The following is a 23,735-nucleotide window of genomic DNA, read 5'->3' as shown; positions in this document are numbered from 1 at the left end:
TGATACACATTTGTGATGTTAGCACTGGAGAGGTTGATGCAGGAGGATCTGGAGTTCAAAGGCAGCCAGACAACCCAGCCAATCCTCAGCTCAAACAAAACAAGCAAGAAAGACACTCTTGAAATAATTCTATCTAGTAACATTAGATGAGAACCTTGTTTGACAAGCCAACCTCACTTGTCACTGAAGGTGAGTACTACGCACTAATGGCCAAAGCCTACACCTTGTACATGTACACATCACCTTATAGAAGATTGATAAATTACAAATGACTTTTGTCTTGTAGAAAAGCAAACAAGTTCTGTTTCATAAAAATCCATTGACCACTACCAATTATAACTCTAAAAGTCTGACTTTCCAGAACCATCAGCCATTAACTAGGTTTGCATCAGATTTTGCACTTTCATCTCCTGTCTAGGTGGTTTCTGGCATCCTCCTTAAAACAAGTGGCCTGTCCTTTCCGGGTTAAGTATATCCTCCACACACCTGCTTATGCACGTCATCGTTGTATATACATTGTATTTCTGACATTTTGTGTATGGGATAGTAGAGTTAGTCGGCTACTGCTTGGAGGTCAGCGAGAGTTTGGGAGTTTAGTGTTTTCACTAATCCTTCGAGCAAGCCAGGATGAGGGATGCACCACTGGACGAGTGGTCTTTTTCTGTTACTGGCAACAAGCCGGATCACGCTGCAGGGAAAAGACAGATTAAGTTAACAGGTCTGTTGGGCCTCATGAGGGCTTTCTGATCCTGAGAAATGGGTGAAGCCAGACGCGGGGTTCGAAGGGCCGATCCGGACATGGCACTGAAAGCCTAAGGAACTGAGAGATACCGGAATCACCTCTGAGCAGTGCGCAGCTAGACCCAACCCCGTAACCTGGGGCGGGGTTTTCCCGTGTTAGGGGCGGGGTCAGAGGGAAAGCCAATCATCTTGCTCCTACTGCGACACCGGACACCGGGGGTTGGGCAGACACCACTTGGCAGCGTCCCGCCCTCTCTGGTAGCGCGCGTGCGCAGACTTCCCTCGCGACGCCTGCGAGGTTTTCTGCGCGCGCTTGTCCTGGCGCTCCCGTCAGGCCCTGCGAGGCGTTTTGTTGGCGGCACCGGGAAGACGTTAGTGGGAGCCGTTTGAGGTACGAGGCTTGCGCTTGGTGTTCTGCCTTCGAACGGAAAGAGCTGCTGTGATTCTCGTTTGCATCCTGTTGCTGCCGCTGCTTTTCCGAGCGCGAGAAGCTGGTGGGCGACGGGGAACGCGGAGCCCGGGAGCGAGCGGGCGGGCGGCGGGGGAACTGTGTGAGGTGAGCGGCAGCCGGGAGTCCTGGAGGCCAGAGGTTCCCGAGGGGAAGGGTCCAGCCAGTCACCAGTCTGCTTTTGTTGGTTCGATTCCGTGATGTCAGGGCCTCTCACAAGCTAGGCTTATGCAGCCTTTAAAACTGCGAGTCGATGTTTTTACTGAAAACTGAACGCACCGGAACTCAGATTTTGCCGCCAGGGTCTCAAGTATATCGCGATTTCTCGGTTCTTTTCTTCAGGGTCCGTCACTGGCTTTTGTTTCTCTGTAAGTCGTGTCTCATTCGTATGTGTGTTGAAAACACATGCCCGAAATGGTTTTGTTTTGATGACTGGGTGATTCTCGAAACTTGTCAATGTGGCCTGGTTTTCTTTGCAGTAAATTGATCATATGTGGAGATTGAGTCCTTGTGAGCTTAAATTTTTAGTTAATTACCCTAAAATGCCAATTTTTTTTTCTATTACTAGGAAGGGCCAGAGGAAACAACTGTTGTTATATAAAATCTAGTGCAGTTAAGCCATTTTATCGTTGGAAAAATAAAATTTTGTTGGATTTTCATTCATTAGAAATTTCATTATAGTTACCATTTATTAAGAGAGGTACCATAATTTCTTGCTTTCCTTTATCTTCACCAGACATTGCACTTGTAATTGTCTTTCGCTTCATTAGCTCACAAATATGTGATAAAACTATATCTGGAAAAATACTTTTGTCTTATTTGTGGTCTAATACTTGTTTTCTTCCCTCCCCCCCAAACCAGGAGGAGTCATTATAGATTCTATTTTTTTTTCTTTTTCAATGGACTCAATGTAAAATTTTGTTTTGTTTCTGTTTGGAGTTAGTTTCCAAAACTCAGCACAATAGATCCATATCAGATTTAATAACAAACAAACAAAAAAAACCTAGGGTTATTAAATCATGAGTTGTGGAAATGAATTTGTGCAAACATTAAAAAGGATTGGTTATCCCAAAGCTGATAGTCTTAATGGAGAAGATTTTGACTGGCTGTTTGAGACTGTTGAAGATGAATCATTTTTGAAATGGTTTTGTGGGAATGTGAATGAACAGAATGTATTGTCTGAAAAAGAATTGGAAGCTTTTAACATTCTTCAAAAATCAGGCAAGCCCATCCTAGAACTGTCAGCATTGGATGAAGTTCTTAAGACGTGTAAAACTTTTGATTTGAAGACACCTAAACTGGATAACAAGGAACTAGAGAAATTAGAGGAGGAAGTTCGAACTCTACAGAAACTAAAGAACCTAAAAATTCAACAACGTAATAAATGCCAATTGATGGTTTCAGAAACTAGCCACAAATCTGTGAGGTTAAATACTAAACAAGAAGAAGCCAGTAAGAAATTGAAACAGAGTCAGAGAGTTTTAAATGCTATGAATACCAAGCTCAGTAATGAACTTCAAGCTCTTACTGATAGAGTTAATGAATTGATGATATTCTTCAGAAATTCTAATTTAGGTCAAAGGACAAATCCAATGGTATTTTTATCTCAGTTTTCCTTGGAAAAATATATAAGCCAAGAAGAGCAAAGCACAACAGCCTTAACCTTATATACCAAAAAGCAGTTCTTTGAAGGTATACATGAAGTTGTTGAAAGCTCAAATGAAGAAAATTTTCAACTTGTAGACATACAAACACCATCTATTTGTGATAACGAAGAAATCTTTGAGGAGAGACGACTAGAGATGGCTAGGCTGCAGCTAGCATACATCTGTGCTCAACATCAACTAATTTACTTGAAAGCAAGTAATTTGAGCATTAAGTCAAGTATAAAGTGGGCAGAGGAGAATCTTCAAAGCCTAACTAGCAAGGTAAACAAGAAATGAGATAGAATTTGTATTGTAATTGTTAGAAATGTAGGATTTAATATTGCTATTAAAGAATTTAGAAATTTTAGTTTTCATTTTATATTTATTTGTGATATATGCCAATGTTTTATACAAATAGATCCTTATATTAATGGAGGGCAGAAGTTAATAATTATAACCCCAATCACCTTATCTAGTTCTAAACAAAAATGCCTTTGTTTGTATTAAACATTTGAAATTTGTATCATTTCAGGTATAGACTAAAGCAGAATTTTCCTTTTATGATTGGTCCCAGAGATCAATTGCTTTAATGGATATTCTGGTTTAGTGTTAATGAAGTTCAAGGACCTCATTCAGTGGACTGAATTCCTGTTTTCTTGTTGATTATGTATTGATAGTACAGATGCCCATTTGCACTCTTTTTTCCTGTTTTTGAGGTAGGGTCTCACTCTAACTCAGGCTGACCTGGAATTCAGTATGTAGTCTCTCAGGGTGGCCTTGAACGCATAGTGATATTATCCTACCTCTGCCTCCCAAGTGCTGGGATCAAAGGCGTGTGCTACTATGCCCAGCTTCCCATTTACACTCTTGAGAAGTTTTCTTGATAATGTAACCACTAGAATGATAGATGAATAAAGATGTAACTTTTCTGAATTATAATTCCTGCACCAAGTTGATTACTAGGACATATACAAATTTTAGAATGATAAAGAAGTCTGGTAATTTTGTATGCCAATATCAACTGAGATTAGATAAATACCTACAGAGATCATTTTACATAAAAATGAAATAAAGTTTTCATTTGCTTTCAGTGAGTAATATGCTAGTAATGTTATGGCAGAGCAAAGCAATCATGGGAGGATTTCCTATTTTGGTAGCCATTACTGTATACATATGTGGTAGTAATAGCACTAAAGTTTATTAATTCATACTAGCACCTGCTTGTGACTTAGTCCATATTTTTCTTTTAAAACTAATTTGGGCTTATGCTAACATGAAGTTAGTTTTTTTTTTCTTTTTCTTTTTTTTAACATTTTCCATGATTATAAAAAAATATCCCATGGTAATTCCCTCCCTCCTCCCTGACACTTTCCCCTTTGAAATTCCATTCACCATCATATTAGAAGTTAGTTTTTATTCATTGACCATATTATCTAATCACCTAAAATAGAAAGTTAAAAATAATTTTACGTTTAACTTGTGGTTTGAAATGTAACTGTTCTCTTTTTTTTGTGTGTGTAGGCTATTGGCAAAGAAAATTTGGATGCTCAATCTTTTAGCTTGAACAGTGAGATTCTGAATCTTGAAGAACAGATAACTCACATAAAAGTCAAAAGTTTGCCTGCTGTGGTAAAAGAAAATGCCCAGTTATTGAATATGCCAGTTGTAAAGGGAGATTTTGATTTGCAGATTGTTAAACAAGATTGTTATACAGAAAGGCAAAAGTTAGTTTTAAATCAGTTGATAAAGCAAAAAGCATCATTTGAACTTGTACAGTTAGCATATGAAATTGAATTGAGGAAGCATTGGGACACATATCGGCAACTTGAAAATTTGGTTCAAGAACTTAGTCAAAGAAACATAATGCTCTGTCAGCGATTGGAAATGTTAACAGATCCATCAGCATCTGAGCAATTAAGTGCAAGGAATCCCATTGATACCAAAGATTATTCTACTCACAGGTATGTATGTTTTATTGTTTCCTTAGTAATTTTTTCTTTTTTAAAAAATTATTTATTTATTTGTGATCAGAGAGATAGGATAGAAAAGAGAGAGAGACAGACAGACAGACAGAATATGGGCACACCAGAGCCTCTAGCCATTGCAAACGAGCTCCAGATGCATGTGCCCCTTGTGCATCTGGCTTATGTGGGTCCTGGGGAATCAAACCTGGGTCCTTTGGCTTTGCAGGCAAACACCTTAACCACTAAGCCATTTCTCCATCCTTTGTTTTGTTTTTTTAAATACTAGAAAGTTTGAACTAAAATTGTATGAGTTTAAAAAAATTATATTCCAGGTTTGGCCCTTTCCTTTTTTTCCTCCTTCCCCTTTTGTGTTAGATCTGAGTATAGTCACTTTACAGCTGAAGTCGATGGGTTGAAGAAATGAATAAAAAACTTAACTCCCCTGTAGGCATCATTATTTAGCTATTTTAAATGTTTATTAGGAAGAGGCAGATAGACAATAGAATGGGCTTGCCAGGGCCTCTAGCCACTGCAAACAAACTCTAGATGCTTGCGCCACCTTGTACATCTGGCTTTACGTTGGTAATGGGGAATTGAGCCTGAGTCTTTTGGCTTTGCAGGCAAGTACTTAAATTGCTAAGCCATCTCTCTCCAGCCCTAATTAGATATTTAAGACTTGGGATACGAAGTTTGAATACAGATAGGTATAGTAGGTATTTCTGGACATGAAGTTAATTGTATTTGGATGAAGGTGGCAATTGAGAGAGGCATTCCTCTGTCTGATGGGGTGGATCATTAGGAATGAAAGCTAGCTCCTAAACCTTTCCTGGATATTCCAGCAATCTATGGTACCATATTGAAATTAGGAATGCTAAAGTAAAAGTCTTTAAAAAAAATAACAAAAAACTTTAGTCTGCCAGGTGTGGTGGCTTATGCCTATAATCCAGCACTTAGAAGGCTGAGGCAGAAGGATCAAAAGTTTGAGGCTGGGCTGGACAGATGACTTAGTGGTTAAGATGTCCCTGTGAAGCCTAGGGATCCAGGTTTGATACCCCAGTGCCCATGTAAGCCAGATGCATAAGGTGGCACATGCATCTGGAGTTTGTTTGCAGTGGCTGGAGACCCTGGCTCACCCATTCTCTCTTTCAAGTAAAGAAATATATATATATATTTTAAGTTGAAGCCAGGGCTGGAGAGATTGCTTAGTGTTTAAGGTGCTGGCCTATGAAGCCAAAGGACCCAGGTTTGATTTCCCAGGACCCATGTAAGCCAAATGCCCAAGAAATACATTTTTTTTTAAAGTTTGAGGCCAGCCTGGGCTACGTAATGAGACTAACAACCACCTGTTTCCTAAGTGTGGTGTGGAGAAGCACACCGTAATCTCAGCATTCAGGAGATTAAAGCAGACTTTTTGAGGGCAGCCTGGGTTGCGTAATGAAACTTGTATTAAGAAATACAGCTAAAAAAATATAGCAAGGCCGGGTATAATAGCACATACCTTTAATCCCAGCACTCAAGAGGCAGAGGTAGGAGTATTGCCTTGAGTTCAAGGCTACCCTGAGACTACATCATGAATTCTAGGTCATCCTGGGCTAGAGTGAGACTCTTACCTTGTACCCGCCCCCCAAAAGATAGATAGGTAGGTATAGCAGGTGTGTTGGTGAACACCTTTAATCCCAGCACAGAGGGGCAGAGGTAGGAAGATCTCTGAGTCCAAGGCCAGCCTGAAACTACAAAGAGAATTCCAGATCAGCCTGGGCTAGAGCAAGACCTTACATTGAGAAACCAAAATTGTATATATGTATGTGTGTGTGTATATATGTTTATCTCCAGGACTAGAGTAATTTTTTTTTCTAATTAATAGCATGAGTGACTTGGATAGGGCTGCTTAATTGAACAGTTTTAGGGATTGCTGTTGATACCATGATATATGTAAATGATGGATTGTATACTTTTGTAGTTATATCCCACAGGCTAGTAAGTAAATTGGTAGCTTTTGACTTAATCAGTTTTATGTATAGATATATATGTAAGTATCTATGTATGTATGTATATTATTTTAAAAAAGGAAGTTCTGTTTGTCAGGTATGTGTGGAACATGTTGCAGATTTTTTTCATTTGCCCTATAGGCTGATAGATTTTTCTGCTGTTTGAATGTTAAAATAGTCACCTGATTTACCAAGATTATGGTTTACCAGTGAGAAGCAGTATTGGAATAGCAAGTTTGTTGTTATGGACATTTATGTAGCTCTTTATTTTTTATATTTTACATATTTTTAGAAGTAATTTATTTGCAAGTAGAGAGAGGGGGTGTGAGGAATGGGTATGACAGGGCCTCTTCCTGCTACAAATGAACTCCATATGCATGCACTACTTTGTGCATCTGGCTTTACGTGGGTACTAGAGAATTGAACCTGGGTTTCTGGGCTTTGCAAGCAAATGCTGAACAATTTTCTCCAGCCCCTACATTTTTAAAAAAACTTTAAAAAAATTTATTTGCAGGCAGAGAAAGAAGAGAGACATGGTGAGAGAGAGAATGGGTTGCCAGGGCCTCTATGCACTGCAAATGGTGCATCTGACTCTGTAGGTGTTGGAGAATCAAACCCTGTGGTTGTTTAACTTTGCAGGCAAGTGCCTTAACTGCTGAGTAATCTCTCTAGCCCCATTTTATAGTTTTTGCATTAAAAATTTTTTTTCTTTTAATACCACACCAGACCTGTGGAATATGTAGGTAGTAGGATTGGGTAGGAATTAGAGAGTAATTTGCCCTAACTCACAGAGAACTCTGACTTAGTTTAGACTTCTTTTTCAAGTTCATGTGGTTGGTACTATATCATAGATTCATTCTGTGAAAGAAATGTTTTCTTGGAAGGTATAATGAAAGCTCACTTTGAAGTAAGTTAATGGCAGTTAAAAATCAAGACAATTTCTTTTCTTTTTTCTTTTTTTCTTTTTTTTTGGTTTTTCGAGGTAGGGTCTCACTCTAGCCCAGGCTGACCTAGAATTCACTATGTAATCTCAGGGTGGCCTCAAACTTAAGGTGATCCACCTACCTCTGCCTCCTGAGTGCTGGGATTAAAGTCGTGCGCCACTGCGCCCAGCAAGACAATTTTTATAGTCAAAATTTGAAAAAGTGAAGGACTGGGACTTCAGGTTTCTTTTAAAGAGGAATACAAAAATGTTTTTTTTTTGTTTAGATTGTATCTTGCTGGCCTTGAACTTGCTATGTAACCACGGTAAACCTTGTGCTTATAATCCACCTACTATAGTCTCCTGAGTGCTAGGTTAACAGGGTCATACCACCTTGTCCAAATTCAAATATTTCTGTACTGAAAATAGTGTGTAGTTGAGATGGTTTTAGTTGCTTGATTTGAGAAATATACAAGTTACTATTTTTTAGTTGTAACTTAGCTGTCCTCACCCATGCCCCAATGTAGTGGATTATAAATTTGAAAACTTTACTATAATTTCAATTTTTACATTTTAGGCTATATCAACTTTTAGAGGGAGACAATAAGAAAAAAGAATTGTTTATAACCCATGAAAACCTGGAGGAAGTGGCTGAGAAATTGAAGCTGGATGTTTCTCTAGTGCAACATCAGTTGGCAGTGTCTACTCAAGAGCATTTTTCCTTTCTGTCCAAACTTAATAATGACGTGGATATGCTTTGTGATGCTTTATATCAAGGAGGAAATCAGCTTTTGCTTAGTGATCAGGTGGGTATTTTTATAGAAATCAAAAATGCTTTAGAAAATAATGTTCATCATAAAGGACATTAAAGGGCTGGAGAGATGGCTTAGTGGTTAAGGCACTTGCCTGTAAAGCCTAAGGACCCAGGTTCAATTCCCCTGTACCCACGTAAGCCAGATGCAGAAGGTGTCGTGTATGTCTTGAGGTAGAGTCTCACTCTAGCCCAGGCTGACCTGGAATTCACTGTGTCGTCTCAGGGTGGCCTCATGGCAATCCTCTTACTTACCTCTGCCTCCCAAGTGCTGGGACTAAAGTCATGTGCCATCACGCCTGCCTACACAAGACCATCATAATAGGAGGAAAAGATCATGACATCAAAATGAAAGAGAGACTGATTGGGAGGGGGAAGGGAGGGGATATGATGGAGAGTGGAGTTTCAAAGGGAAAAGTGGGGGGAGGGAGGGAATTACCATGGGATATTATTTGCAGTTATGGAAGTTGTCAATAAAAAAATTAAAAAACATTTTAAAGAAAAACAAGATATTAAATAAAATATTACCATGAAGAATATCACTCCATCCCATTATACTAATATAAAATTAATTAATTAAATTTGGGACAGGGTCTTTCTTTGTAGCTCAGGCTGGCCTCACAATTCATAATCCTCTTTTAGTCTCCCAAATGGAATTATAAGCATGCACCACCATTCTCAACTTCAGAATTCTTTTTTTGTTTTGAGGTAGTGGACCTGGAATTCACTAACTAGTCTTAGCTTGGTCTAGAATTCACAGCAATCCTCCTACCTCAGCCTGCCAGGTGCTGGGATTCAAAGTGTGTGCCACCATGCCTGGTAGCAAAATTCATTTTTCATATTTCCCAATTTTGGTGTATACCTACATAATTTACAGATAGTTTTTTTTTTTTTTTTTTTTTTAATTTTCTCACTCTGGCCCAGGCTGATTTGGATCTCACAGTGTAGTTCCCAGCTTCCCTTAAACTCAGTGTTCTTCCTATCTCAGCCTCCCAAGTGCTGGGATTAAAGGTGTACATAAGCCATAAAAGGATATGTAGGGGCTAAGAAGATGGCTGTGTGGGTAAAATATCTGTCACATAAGCAAGCATGAGGACCGAGTTTGTATCCCAGCATCTGTGTAAAATGCTGTGCATGGTGGTGCAAGCCTGTATTCAGAATACTAGAGGAGTGGAGACAGGGAATCTGTGTGGCTTGCCAAATCCATGCATTCTAGTTTCAGTAAGAAACCCTGTCTCAATATATATAGTAGAGAGTAACTGAGGAAAACTTCCAATGGCAACCTCTGATTTCTACATTCATGTGCTCCCCCACACATGTGATCATACAACATATACATACAAAAAAGATATTGATGATATGTTGTTAAAAAAAACACCCTGTATTTCTTTATACTCACCTTAGCAAATAGAGGCTTGCCCTTATTACTTTTTTTTTTTTTTTTTTGAGGTAGGGCCTTACTCTAGCCCAGGCTGACTAGAGCCTGTAGTTCCAGGCCAGACTCAAACTCACAGCAGTCCTCCTACCTCTGTCTCCTGAGTGCTGGGATCAAAGGCGTGTGCCACCACACCTGGCCCTAAGTTGCTTTTGTCAGGTATTAAAAGAGAGACTATAGGTATGCCAGGACTGTTTCCACTGCAAATGAACTCCAGATGCATATTCCACTTTGTGCATCTGGCTATTGTGGGTTGAACCCACTGGCAGGCTTTGCAAGCAAGCACCTTTAACTAACTGTTGTGCTATCTCCCCAGCCCCTATTAGCCACTTTGAAAAGTAATTTATTTCCTTATTTATAAGGGGTAAGAGAGAGAGAATATATGAGTTCTCAAGTGGCAGAGCCTCTTTCTACTGCAAACCAACTCTAGATGCACACACCACTTTGTGTATCTGGCTTTTTGTGGGTACTGGAGAATGGAAACTGGGCTGGCAAACTTTGCAAGCAAGCATCTTTAACTTCAGAGCCATACCCACCCCCCTTTAGCTACTTTTGCATAGACCAAGTACTAACAGAAGCAACATAAGGAAGTAAGGATTTAATTTGGCTAACAGTTTCAGAAGGTCTAGTCTATGGTTATTTGGCCCTGTGTATTTGGTCAGCACATTATGGCAGCAGGGTTACGTGGAAGAGTAGATCTTCTTGAACAACAGGAAGGAGAGAGAGGATGGGAGGGAGACAGGGTCCCCTAAGGAGCTGCCACCAGTGGTCATCTTCCAGCTAAGTCCTACCTCTTGAAAATATCTAGAACCTCCCAAAATTTTTCCACCAGAAGAAGCCCAAAGGTTCAAATTTATGAGCCTATGGGAATATTTCATTTTAAATCAAACCAGTCTTACATGTCTCATAGTTCATATTTGCAACAGTCTTTGATATACATAGGCATGTGTGCGTGCACACACACACACACACACACACACACACACACACACACACTAGAAATGGAAGTGTTGGATTGCAGGGTATGTTTTACAGGTAAATGCGTGATATTCCTTATTGGAAATACTTGGGACCAGAAGTGTTTCAGATTTTATTTAGAGTTGTTTGAATATGGGATATTTGCATAGAATTTACTGGTTGAGTATTCCTAATTTGAACTCTTTGTGTGTTTGTGTGTGTGTGTGTGTGTGTGTGTGTGTGTGTGTGTTTGAGATTGGGTCTCATTCTGACTCCTGGCTGACTTAGAATTAACTTTGTAGTCTTAGGGTGGCCTCAAATTCATGGTGATCTCCTTCCTCTGCCTCCCCAGTGCTGGGATTAAAGGCGTGTGCTGTCACACCTGGCTCCAACATTTTTATTTATTGTTTTTATTATATTTTGTTATTGAAACAAAAGTTCCGTCTTTCACTGAAAAAGTTATTTTTCAATTGTTAGGCATATTCGACTTACATATCAAATTGGATTCTAAAGTGATTGTACCATATTACATTAGCAATGTCTTTAAGAACATCTACTTGTATCATTTTAATCATGTAGTATTGTCTGATTTACATTGTCTACCAAGTCTGTAGATGTAAAATGATACCCAGTTTGGATTTTAATTTTTTCGTAAATTTAGTTCTTCATGACAAATTTCATACATGTATATAATATATTCTTTTCATCTTCACCCCCTCTTCATGCACACATTATCCTTTCTTATCCCTGTCCCATTTCCACTAAACCCTTTTTCCTTATCCAAAGCCTTTCATGTATTTTTTGGTGACGACTAAGTTCCGTTTGGGCTGCCTGCATTATCATAGGTGGGGGTGTTATTTACTGTTGAATATGGGCAACTAACCAGTGGCTACACCACTGAAGATAAGACCTCCCCTTCGCCTAACATCCATGAACTTTCAATAGCTACTCTGGGAGGAGTGTGGTCTTGTGACACATTGTAATGTGTATTTCCCCAATTACTTAGGTGGAGCCCCTCTTTTACTTACTCACCATTCACCTTTTTCTGAGAATTGCATGTTCATGTCATTTGCTCATTTTTTAGTCTTAACATTTGTAGTTCTTTAAAAAATATTTTTACTTATTTATTTGTGAGAGAGAGGGGGGGGGGAGAAATAGGCAGGTAGAGAGAGTTCTTTATCAACGCTTCTTTTTGGCATGCATGTGTAGCCTATATATGTGGTGTGTGCATGTGTTTGGGCCCATGCTCTATTACACGACCTTGCCTGCAGGGTTGGAGAGGAGGAGGAGTGGTAAATGGTCACTTGCAGTGGGCAGAGCAGAGTTTGAGGTGTCATCTCCAAAGCCAAAGTTTCTTACTGATTCTAGAGCTTGCTGTTTTTTCTCCAGTTCGGTGATTCTCTAGTGTCTGCTCCCCTGTTGGCCTGGGATTACAGTCAAACATGGCCACACCCAGGTGTTTATATACATTTTGGAGATTGAATTTTGGGTCTTTCTGGCTATGCTGGTTGTACAGGAAGTGCTCTTAACTACTGAACCATTTCTCCAGCCCGCTATTGTTAATTTTAGGTGTGAAATATATTTGTGACTCATTTTAACCTTTATCCTCTTTTCTCTCTCTCTCTCTCTTTTTTTTTTTTTTTTTGGTTTTTCGAGGTAAGGTCTAACTCTAGCCCAGGCTGACCTGAAATTCACTATGGAGTCTCAGGGTGGCCTCGAACTTACGCCAATCCTCTTTTTCTCTTTTTAAATGAATGTTAATTTTGTTGTCATTTAGCATTCTTTCTGATTGGTTCTTTGTAATGTTTTGTTTTCTATGTCTTTTCTTTTTTTTTTTTTGGTTTTTCGAGGTAGGGTCTCACTCAAGCTCAGGCTGACCTGGAATTCACTGTGGAGTCTCAGGGTGGCCTCAGACTTTTCTATTTGACTTACTCTGTTTTTCTTTTCTTTTTATTTTTTTAGTTTTTTAAAAATTAGAGACAGGGAGGGAGAAAGATAGAGAATGTGCATACTAGAGCTTCTAGCCACTGCATACAAACTCCAGATGCAGGTGCCACCATGTGTATCTGGCTTATGTGGGACCTGGAAAATTGAACCTGGGTCTTTAGGCTTTATAGGTAAGCACCTTAACCACTAAGTCATCTCTCCAGCCCCTGTTTTTCATTTCTAGTATTCCTGATTGGGATTTTGTTTTGTTTTGTTTTGTTTGAGGTAGGGTCTCACTCTCGCCCAGGCTGATCTGGAATTCACTATGGAGTCTCAGGGTGGCCTCAAACTTGCAATGATACTCCTTCCTCTGCTTCCCAGTGCTGGGATTAAATGTGTGCGCCACCATGCCCTGCTATTTCTTTCTTTCTTTTCTTTTTTTTTTTTTTTTTGGTTTTTCGAGGTAGGGTCTCACTCTGGCTCAGGCTGACCTGGAATTCACTATGGAGTCTCAGGGTGGTCTCGAACTCTCGGCAATCCTCCTACCTCTGCCTCCCGAGTGCTGGGATTAAAGGCGTGTGCCACCTCGCCCGGCTTTTTTTTTTTTTTTTTTTTAACTCATGTCTTGTATTGACCTCTTTATTTCAGTAAGTTGATTTCCTGTATTCTCCTTCAGGAGTTTTTCTTCTTTGATTCCTTTGATATCTTTGAGTATAGATATACTCTTTTAAAAAAATGCTAGTCAGGCATTTAAAACAATCTCACTGGGGGTCATTTCTGATGGATTTATAATATTTGGTGGGATTGTATTGTCTTGATTTTTGTTGTTGTTGTTGGTTTTTTGAGGTAGAGTCTTGTTCTAGCCCAGACTGACCTGGAATTCACTGTGTAGTCTCAGGGTGGCCTCAAACTTATGGTGATCCTTCTACCTCTGCCTCCTCAGTGCTAGGATAAAAGGTGTGCACCACCATGCTTTTGTGTTTCTTGTATTATAATGTAGAGATTTTTGCATCTTGAGTTAATTTGATGTTTGGGTTTTCTAATTATCTGCAGTCTTCTTAGCCATTTAAATCTTTTGGGCAGGAGTTTAAGTTGCCAAGTGTAGTTCTTATTCTCCAAGATAACAGCAGAAGTGACTCTAGATGTTGAATTTGCCTGCTGTTCAAGTGTTTCAGTATACTAGATGGAGCAATTTACTGGCAAATTCTAAAATTCAGCTGTGCAATATCCTGTCAACTGGGAGATAGCAATTTCTGGTCTTAAGTGGGTTCCAGTTCAGCTTGAGACCAAGTCAGACCCTGCCCCCAATAATAACAGAACAGATGAAGGCCTTATTAATCAGGAAACATTAAAGGCAATAGTAGCCAACCCCAAAATACAGCTTATTTGAGAATGGTAAAGCTAATCAAAAGTATGTAACATATAAGGTACCCTGAACTGGAAACAGATTAGTACTTCCAATGCAGGCCTATGTACCTGCCTTTGTGTAAGTAGGCACTCCTACTTTTCAGGATGGCTTCCAAAGCTGTGTAAGATGCGTGGAGTTGTGTAGAAGATGCTTAGCTGGTCCACTTTGTGTTCTCCTTTAGTACCTGCTCAGCTGATCCCTGCTGCTGTCCCCTTCAGGTTTCTTAATTAGGGTGGTTGACTAGTTTTGTTGTTTAAATTGTGACAAATAAGCCAGGCGTGTTGCAAGCCTTTAATTCTAGCACTTGGAAGTCAGAGGTAGGCAGATCACCATGAATTCGAGGCCACCCTGAGACCACATAGTGAGTTCCAGGTCAGCCTGAGCTAGAATGAAACCCTGCCTTGAAAAACCAAAAAAAAAAAAAAAAAAAAAATTGTGACAAATACAAGATTTTCCATTTTTTGAAATTAAAAAAAAAATTTTTTTAATGTATTTATTTGATAGCAACAGAGAGAGAAAGAGGCAGAGAGAGAGAGAGACAGAGAATGGGCACACCTGGGCCTCCAGCCACTGCAAACGAGCTCCAGATGCGTGTGCCCCCTTGGGCATCTGGCTAACATGGGTCCTGGGGAATCGAGCCTCGAACCAGGGTCCTTAGGGTTCACAGGCAAGTGCTTAACCACTAAGCCATCTCTCCAGCCCAAGATTTTCCATTTTTAACCATTATAAACTGCATAGTTTTCTTGCATTAAGAATATTCACATTGTATGAGTACTATGTATTTCAGTAATTTTGTTACCATGCCAACTAGAAACTCTGTACCTGTTGATGAATAGTTCTTTTTTGGTTAGCTCAGTTGTTTAGAGCATGGTGCCAGTAGTTCTTTTTTTCTCTGCACTCAGCCCGTGGCATTTGCCATTCTTATTTTTCTTTTTCTTTGCTTACTTTGGGTACTGGGGAAAAGAACCTGGGTCCTGAGGCTTTGTAGGCAAGCACATTAACTGCTAAGCCAGCCTGTATCTTAATCTTTTTTTTTTGAGGTAGAGTCTTGGAGTCTCAGGGTGGCCTCAAACTCACAGCAGTCCACCTACCTCTGCCTCCCAAATGCTGGGATTAAAGGTGTGCACTACCATGCCCAGCTTTCTTTCTTTCTTTCTTTTTTTGGAGGTAGGGCCTCACTCTAGCCCAGGCTGACCTGGAATTCACCATGTAGTCTCAGACTGGCCTTGAACTCATGGTGATCCTCCTACCTCTGTCTCCCAAGTGCCACCAGGCATGGCAGATTTCTTAATTTCTAATGTTATAATGTACTCTATAATTACTGTTTCATAATTTTTGAAACCAGCCCACTATCTTGCTTATTTTGATAGTTTTCATCTTCAAGTTTTTCTTTGCGCTCATCAGTATCATTTCTGTCTTTGTATAAGATTTTGTTGTTACATACTTCTGTTTTATCTGTTTTCTTTCTTTTTTTTTTTTTTTTTGGTTTTTCAAGTTAGGGTCTCACTCCCTTTTTCTTTCTTTTTTATTTTGTATGTGTATGTGTGGTGTGTATTCATATGAACCTGGAACCTGCTGATTAGACTAGCCAGTGTCCCCAGTGCTGGGTTTATAGATGTGCACTACCACTTAGGGTCATTCATTTCAATATCTTATTTATTTATTTATTTATTTATGTATTTATTTTGGTTTTCTGAGGTAGGGTTTCACTCAAGCTCAGGCTTACCTGGAATTCCCTATGTAGTCTCAGGCTGGCCTTGAACTCTTTGTGATCCTTCTGCTTCCTGAATGCTGGGGTTAAAGGTATGCGCCACCATGCTTGGCTCAATATATTATTTTTTAATAATAATTGAATGCATATTACTTGTAGTTAAGTATATTTTTAACTTTTTATTGACAACTTCCATAAATACAGACGATATAGTATGATCATAATTCCCTCTCACCACTCCCTTTTTCCCTTCCCAAATTCCTGCTACACAGAATCCCTTTCCAGTTAGACTGTCTTCTATTTTGATGTCATCTTTTTTTGTGTGTGTGGGGGGGTGGTTCAAGGTAGGGTCTCACTCTAGGCCAGGCTGACCTAGAATTTACTAGAGTCTTAGGGTGGCTTCGAACTCATGGCGATCCTCCTGCCTCTGTTTCCCTGAGTGCTGGGATTAAAGGCATGTGCCACCACACCCGGCTGGCTCTTACATTTTTTTTGTAAAAAAATACTTATATTTACTTGAGAGAGAGAGAGAGAGAATATGGATGAGTGAATATGGGTGTACCAGGACCTCTTGCCACCTCAAACAAATTCCAGATGTATGTGCCACTTTGTGCATCTGCCTTTACTTGGGTACTGGGGATTTGAACTTGGACTGGCAGGCTTTGCAAGCAAGCACATTTAATTGCTTGAGCTATTTCTCCAGCTCCTACATCCAGATGTTTATGTGAGTTTTGTGAATATGAACCCAGGTCTTTATGTTTTTATAGCAGGCACTTTACCCACTGAGCCATTTACCTATCCCCTTTATTTCATTTGGACTAATGCTTGCAAGTAGGATTGTTGGAGTGTTTTGAGGTCTGTACTTTTTGTTTTTGGTTTTTCGAGGTAGGGTTTCACTGAAGCTCAGGTTGGCCTGGAATTCACTATGTAGTCTCAGGGTGGCCTCGAACACACTGTGATCCTCCTACCTCTGCCTCCTCAGTGCTGGGATTAAAGGCATGCACCACCACGCCCAACTAGGTCCATACTTTGTTTTTTGGCCTGTGGTATTAGCATATTTCTTAAAGAATTGTACCTATTTATGATGTCATCATCATTGTGCAGTATCCATCAGACATCATTGATCATGTGATACACCATCATTTGTGAATTGCCAAGAAACAAAAAAATCTAGTTAAACTAGCACAATACTAATAATTTTTATTTTTTATAGTTAGTAGACATATACTTACTAGAAAGGTAGACAGTTTTTATTCTATCACTCTTGTTACATTAAAATTATAAAGTTACCCTGTTAAAATCGTTGGGGTATTCTACAGCATCACATTCCATTTAGAATCCCACTAAATTACAAGTTTTTTTTTTTAATTTTTATTTTTTATTTATTTGAGAGTGACAGACACAGAGAGAAAGACAGAGGGAGAGAGAGAGAATGGGCGCACCAGGGCTTCCAGCCTCTGCAAACGAACTCCAGACACGTGTGCTCCCTTGTGCATCTGGCTAACGTGGGACCTGGGGAACTGAGCCTCGAACCGGGGTCCTTAGGCTTCACAGGCGAGTGCTTAACTGCTAAGCCATCTCTCTAGCCCTATAAGTTTTTTTTTTTTTCTTTCAGTTTGAGACATTCATCCCTGGCTGTCCTAGAACTTTCTTTTCTTTTTCTTTTTCTTTTTCTTTTTCTCTTTCTCTTTTTTTTCTTCTTCTTTTTCCTTTTTCTTTTTCTTTTTCCAAGGTAGGGCATTGCTCTAGCCCCGGCTGACCTGGAATCCACTATGTAGTCTCAGGGTGCCTTCAAATCCATGACATCCTTCTATCTCTGCTTCCTGAGTGCTAGAATTAAAGGTAAGCACCACCACATCTGGCCTGGAACTTGCCATATAGACCAGAATGGCCTCAAAATTCTGGAGTAACTCCTGTCTCTGCTTCCCTATTTCAGAGATTATAGAATGCCTAGCCAGAAACAGCCACATGATGGTTTCTACTATAAGACAAATAATCATTTCACATATGTTAAGATGTGGAAAAAATGTACTGTAGAATCCCTAAAATATGGTAGTTTTAGTATAACCTTATCAGGTATCATTATTATTATCTTTTTCTAAAACAATTTATTTATTTGAGACAGCAAGAGAAGGAAAAGAGGCAGACACACACACAAACACACTCACACAGAGAATGGACGTGCAAGGGCCTTCAGCCACTGCAAATGAACTCCAGATGCATGCATCACCTTGTGCATCTGGCTTACGTGGGTCCTGAGGAATCAAACCGAGGTCCTTTGGCTTTGCAGGCAAACACCTTAGCTGCTAAGCTATCTCTCCAGTCCTTCATTATCGTCTTATAATAGCCTATTATGGTATAAAAAGTCATGTCGGTTTTTTTTTTGAGGCAAGCCCAACAGACTGGCTTTGTTGTTCTTCTTCCTTTCCTTTCCTTTCCTTTCCTTTCCTTTCCTTTCCTTTCCTTTCCTCTCCTCTCCTCTCCTCTCCTCTCCTCTCCTCTCCTCTCCTCTCCTCCCCTCCCCTCCCCTCCCCTCCCCTCCCCTCCCCTCCCCTCCCCTCCCCTCCCCTCCCCTCCCCTCCCCTCCCCTCCCCCTCCCCCCTCCCCCTCCCCCTCCCCCTCCCCCTCCCCCTCCCCTCGCTTTCCTCCTTCCTTCCTTCCTTCCTTCCTTCCTTCTTCCTTCTTCCTTCCTTCCTCCTTCCTCCTCCTTCCTTTCTTTCTTCCTTCCTCCTCCTTTTTGCCTTCCTCCTTCCTTCTTCTTCCTCCTTCCTTCCTTTTTCTTCCTCCTTCTTCCTCCTTCCTTCCTCTCCCTTCTTTCCTTTCTCCTCCTTCCTTTCTTCCTTCTTCCTTCCTCCTCCTCCTTCTTCCTCTCTCCCTCTTCCTCCTTCCTCTTCCTCCTCCCTCCTCCTCCTTCCTCCTTCTCCCCCTCCTTCTTCTCATGTAAGAGAATGAAAGAGAATTGGCACGCCAGGGCCTTCTGCCACTGTAGTTGAACTCAGACCTGTACATCACCTTGTGCGCATGTGCAACCTTGTGCACTTGTGTCACCTTGTGGGTCTGGACCTGGAGAATTGAACATGGGTCCTTAGGCTTCCCAGACAAACACCTTAACTGCTAAACCATCTCCAGCCTGATACTTAAAAAATATTTTTATTTATTTGAAAGAGGCAGGAAGGGATAGAGAAAAAGGCAGATAGAGAGACAATGGGTACACCAGGGCCTCCAGCTGCGGCAAACAAACTCTGGACACATAGTACATCTGGCTTAAGTGGGTCCTGGGGAGTGGAACCTGAGTCCTTTAGTTTTGCAGGCAAGTGCCTTAACAGCTAAGCCATCTCTCCCTCCCTCATGTTTTTTTTTTATTTATTTGCAGTTTTATTATAAAGCTATTTTTTAGCACCTATAGACATATTTTAGTGCTGTAAGATCTTTAATATTTAATTAAAATTAAAGGTGATATGTTTTTATCATTATATTTAAGCTTACCAAATTTTTCTTAGAAATCACTAAATGTAGGTAATGTCAAAGTTACTTTTTTTACAATGTAGTTTTAGAAATACCTATCTGTGAAACTGGCACTTATGATAGCTCTTAAGCAGTCATTCTTGAACTTGCACATTGAAATCACCAGGGAGTCTATGAAATACAGAATCTTGACTCTTGCAGAGATTGAGTAATTTAGTTTGGAGTGAGGTACAGGAAATTGTGTATTTATAGCAAGAACCCCAGGTAATTATGATGCTTGTGGACCATTCTGAGAAACTGGAATGTTGGGGTAGTAACCACTACAGAGTTCCTGAGAACCTCTGGTGATACTAGCTAATATTTCTAAGAGTAGAATGATCAGAACACTATGGAAACTTGGTAAACTAATTAAATTCTAGGTAGTGTGGAATTTGAGTTTACTAAATAAACATGAAGGATCCAGCATGTCTAGGTGCTTGAGCAGGAAAATTAGGTAAGTTAGGACTGAATTTGTTGAATGTAATTCTATCTTAAAAGACATGTGACAATAAGAAAAATCGAATAAAAATATTTTTATTTATTAATTTGACAGAGAAAGAGGGAGAGAGAGAGAGAGAGAGAGAGAGAGAGAAGGGGTGCACCAGGGCTTCCAGCCATTGCAAACGAACTCCAGATGCTTGTGTCCCCTTGTGCATCTGGCTAACATGGGTCCTGGGGAATTGAACCTTGGTCCTTTGGCTTTGCAGACAAACGTCGTAACTGCTAAGCCATCCCTCCAGCCCAAAAATCAAATTTTTTGTTGAGGCAATTCTTTTTTTTTTTTTTTTTCTTCTTTCCTCTTCTCTCTCTCTCTCTCTCTCTTTGAGGTAAGGTCTCACTCTAACCCAGGCTGACCTGGAATTCACTGTGTCTAAGTTCCAGGCTGGCCTTGAATTTACAGTGATCTTCCTACTTCTGCCTTCCCAGTGCTGGAATTAAAGGCATGTACAACCATGCCTGCCATAGCAATTCTTCCTTCTTCCTTCTTCTCTCCTCTTCCTTCTTCCCCATCCTTTTCTTCCTCTTCCTCCTCTTCCATGTCCTCCTCCTCTTCCTCCTCTTTTTACTTGAAAGAGGTAAGAGAGGAGTCAGATAGAAAATGAGTAGGCATGTCAAGGCCTCCAGCCACTACAAATGAACCCTAAATGCATGTGCCACCTTGTGCACCTGGCTTATGTGGATTCTGGGTAATAGAACCTGAGTCCTTAGACTTCGCAGGCAAGTACCTTAACCACTAAGTCATCTCTCCAGCCCCAATTCTTTTATTTTTAATTTAATTTAATTTTTATTTTTTGATTTTTTGAGGTAGGGTCTCACTCTGGCCCATGCTGACCTGAAATGATGTATGTAGTCTCAGGGTGGCCTCAAACTCATGGCCATCCTCCTACCTCTCCCTTCCAAGTGCTGGGATTAAAGGCATGTGCCACCACACCCAGCTCCAATTTTTTTTTGGTGGGGGGTTTCAAGGTAGGGTCTCACTCTAGCCCAGGCTGATCTGGAATACACTATGGAGTTTCAGAGTGGCCTTGAACTCATGGCAATCTTCCCACCTCTGCCTCCCGAGTGCTGGCATTAAAGGTGTGCACTACTACGCCTGGCTCCAATTCTTTTTTTACTCGGCTTCATTTCAAGGGTTTCCCATAATATGTCTAGAGTAAACTGCCTAGGCAAGAACAAAATTGGGTTATATAAAATGCAAACTGCATGAGATTTTGTTCAGTTTTGTCTCATAATCCTACAAAATGCTTGGCATGTGGTAGTCATTTAGTAATACAAATATATAAAGCATCAGATATGCTTTCAGTAATGAGCATTTGCTTTGAATCACTTAAAATTACTTATCAGAAGCTCTTATAATTAATTTTGCATAAATTGTAAACCAGTTAGCAATTTTTTGTTTCTTTTTTTGTATTTTTTCAGACAGTCTTATAGCCTAAGCTCTCTGTGTAGTCTGTGCTGTCCTTGAATTTATAACAGTTCTTCCTTAGCCTTCTGAGTGCTAGGATTATAGGTATGAGCCACCATGGCCACACTGTGAAGGATTTTTTTTTTTTTTTTTGAGGTAGGGTCTCACTCTAGCCCAGGCTGACCTGGAATTCACTATGGAGTCTCAGGGTGGCCTCGAACTCATGGCAATCCTCCTACCTCTGCCTCCCGAGTGCGGGGATTAAAGATGTGCGCCACCACGCCTGGCTGGATTTTTTTTAAATGCATGAGAATGAGTGAGAATTGGTGCACCAGAGCCTCCAGCCACTGTAATTGAACTCTACACACATGCGCCACCTTGTGCTCATGTGAGACCTCGTCTGCTTATGTCACCTTGAGCATCTGGCTTAGGTGGGAATTAGACAAGTCAAACATAGGTCCTTAGGCTTTTCAGGCAAGCACCTTAACCAGTAAGCCATCTCTTCAGCCCTGTGAGGAATTTTTTGTTTGTTTGTTCTTTTGTTTGTTTTTGAGGTAGGGTCTCACTCTAGCTCAGGCTGTCCTGGAATTCACTATGTAGTCAGGGTGGCCTCGAACTCTGAGTTCCTACCTTTGCCTCTTAGCCTGTGAGGGATTTTTAATGGCAGGGTTTTTTTTTAACATAGATTATGGGAAGTTATAAAATCATTTACTTTGCTTATGAAATACATTTTAACTTTTAAGTGATGTTGGAATAAAGTCCTTGAATTAAAAACTTTTTCCCCCCCTCTGTTCTAGGAAATAACAGAGCACTTCCATCAAGTTGAATCTCAGTTGAATAAACTAAACCATCTCCTCACTGATATTCTTGCTGATGTGAAGACAAAAAGAAAAATTTTGGCAACTAACAAATTATATCAAATGGAAAGAGAATTATATGTGTATTTTTTTAAAGATGGAGACTATCTAAAAGATGTTGTGGAAAATTTAGAAAACCAATCAAAGATTAAGGCTTTGGGTCTTAAAGACTGAAAATTACTAAAAACTGAATCCTTGCTGCGTTTTAACCTTTTATGTATTAGACTAATAAACACTACTGCATTTAAGTATTTTCATTCCCAATTAAAACATGTATTGTAAATCCTTTAAGCAACCACTTGTACATACTTTTGAAACTTAAATTTCAAATTTCAGGGACTGGGAAGATTGCTTAGTGGTAAGGGATACCTGCTTATGAAGTCTGGTGGCCCAGGATCAGTTCCTCAACTATCTATGTAAAGCTAGATGGGTATTTGGACCCTGGCCTATAGTTGCATGTGGAACACACCATTTTTTTTAAAATTTAAATTTCATTATTTAATAATGTGTCACACTGATGTGAAAGCATTACTGCACACTGTCTTACAGAAACCTGAAGCTTCTAGAACCCATTCCCTAAGTGCAAATACTCTGTGTGGTCTTGACAGTGATGTAAGTAGACACATTAAGCAGTCTACAAGGGAAGAGCAAGGAATCATGGGAAAATAAGTTTCAAGTGTTAGACAAGTTGAACATCCTTAATCTGAAAATCTAAAATGTCCCTAAATCTGAAGCTTTTGTAAGTGATTGGCATGATACCTGTGGAAAATTCTATGTCTGACTTGGTGTGACAGGTCAAAGTCACAAAATAGGTACACTCAGAATATTGTATAAGGGCTGGAGAGATGGCTTAGGCTTAGTGGTTTTTTGCCTGCAAAGCTAAGGACCCAGGTTCAATTCCCCAGTACCCACCTAAGCTGAAGTAGTGCATGTGTCTAGTGTTCATTTGCAGTGGCTAGAGACCCTGGCACATCCATTCTCTCTCTCAAATAAATAAGTATAAATAAAAAAATATTGTATAAAGGTCAGACCTTCGGTCTGTTTGTTTAAGGTTTGTCTGAAACAGACATGAATTTCATGTTTAGACTTAGGTTCTATTCCCAAGATATCTCATTTCATATATATACAAGTATTCCAAAATCTGAAACAATTGATCTCAAGCATTTCAAATATGGGATACTCAACTTGTATTAGCTTGTTCTCTTTTTTTTTTTTTTTTCTCATTGTAACGTTTGTTCAGGATGTGGATGCTTTTTGTGATTTGATTATTTGCTTGGTGGCACTTAATCCTGGTAAATAAGTACTTGCAAGGGTATAGTGTTATAATAGAAGTTCTTTTTTATTTATTTCATTTTCTGGTTTTTTAAGGTAGGGTCTCATTGTAGCCCTGGCTGCCCTGGAATTCATTCTGTAGTCTCAGGGTAGCCTTGAACTCCTGATGCTCTTCCTACCTCTGCCTCCTGATGCTGGTATTAAAGGTATGTGCTACCACACCTTGCTATAATAGAAGT

The 23,735-nt window shown here is 39.9% G+C and overlaps 1 protein-coding gene across 4 annotated transcripts; it reads left to right on the top strand.

The window, feature by feature from the left end:
- The first annotated feature begins 1,034 nt into the window (after positions 1 to 1,034).
- On the top strand, positions 1,035 to 22,519 carry Haus3 (HAUS augmin like complex subunit 3). 4 transcript variants are annotated; one of them, XM_045130373.1, is made up of 5 exons: positions 1,035 to 1,132; positions 2,051 to 3,117; positions 4,357 to 4,796; positions 8,287 to 8,515; positions 22,165 to 22,519. In XM_045130373.1, exons 2-5 carry the CDS (start codon positions 2,209 to 2,211, stop codon positions 22,396 to 22,398), a joined length of 1,812 nt encoding a protein of 603 aa, XP_044986308.1. In that variant the 5' UTR covers positions 1,035 to 1,132; positions 2,051 to 2,208; the 3' UTR covers positions 22,399 to 22,519. The 4 variants fall into 4 exon arrangements, with proteins under 4 accessions (XP_044986308.1, XP_044986307.1, XP_044986309.1 ...); XM_045130372.1 differs by having other exon boundaries at positions 1,079 to 1,297; XM_045130374.1 differs by having other exon boundaries at positions 1,087 to 1,235.
- The last annotated feature ends 1,216 nt before the right edge of the window (positions 22,520 to 23,735 follow it).

This window comes from Jaculus jaculus, chromosome 11 (genome assembly GCF_020740685.1).
Source record: "Jaculus jaculus isolate mJacJac1 chromosome 11, mJacJac1.mat.Y.cur, whole genome shotgun sequence".
Lineage (NCBI taxonomy): Eukaryota > Metazoa > Chordata > Mammalia > Rodentia > Dipodidae > Jaculus > Jaculus jaculus.
The sequence above is the reverse complement of the archived record's forward strand: the minus strand, read 5'-3'. Positions and strand labels throughout refer to the sequence as shown.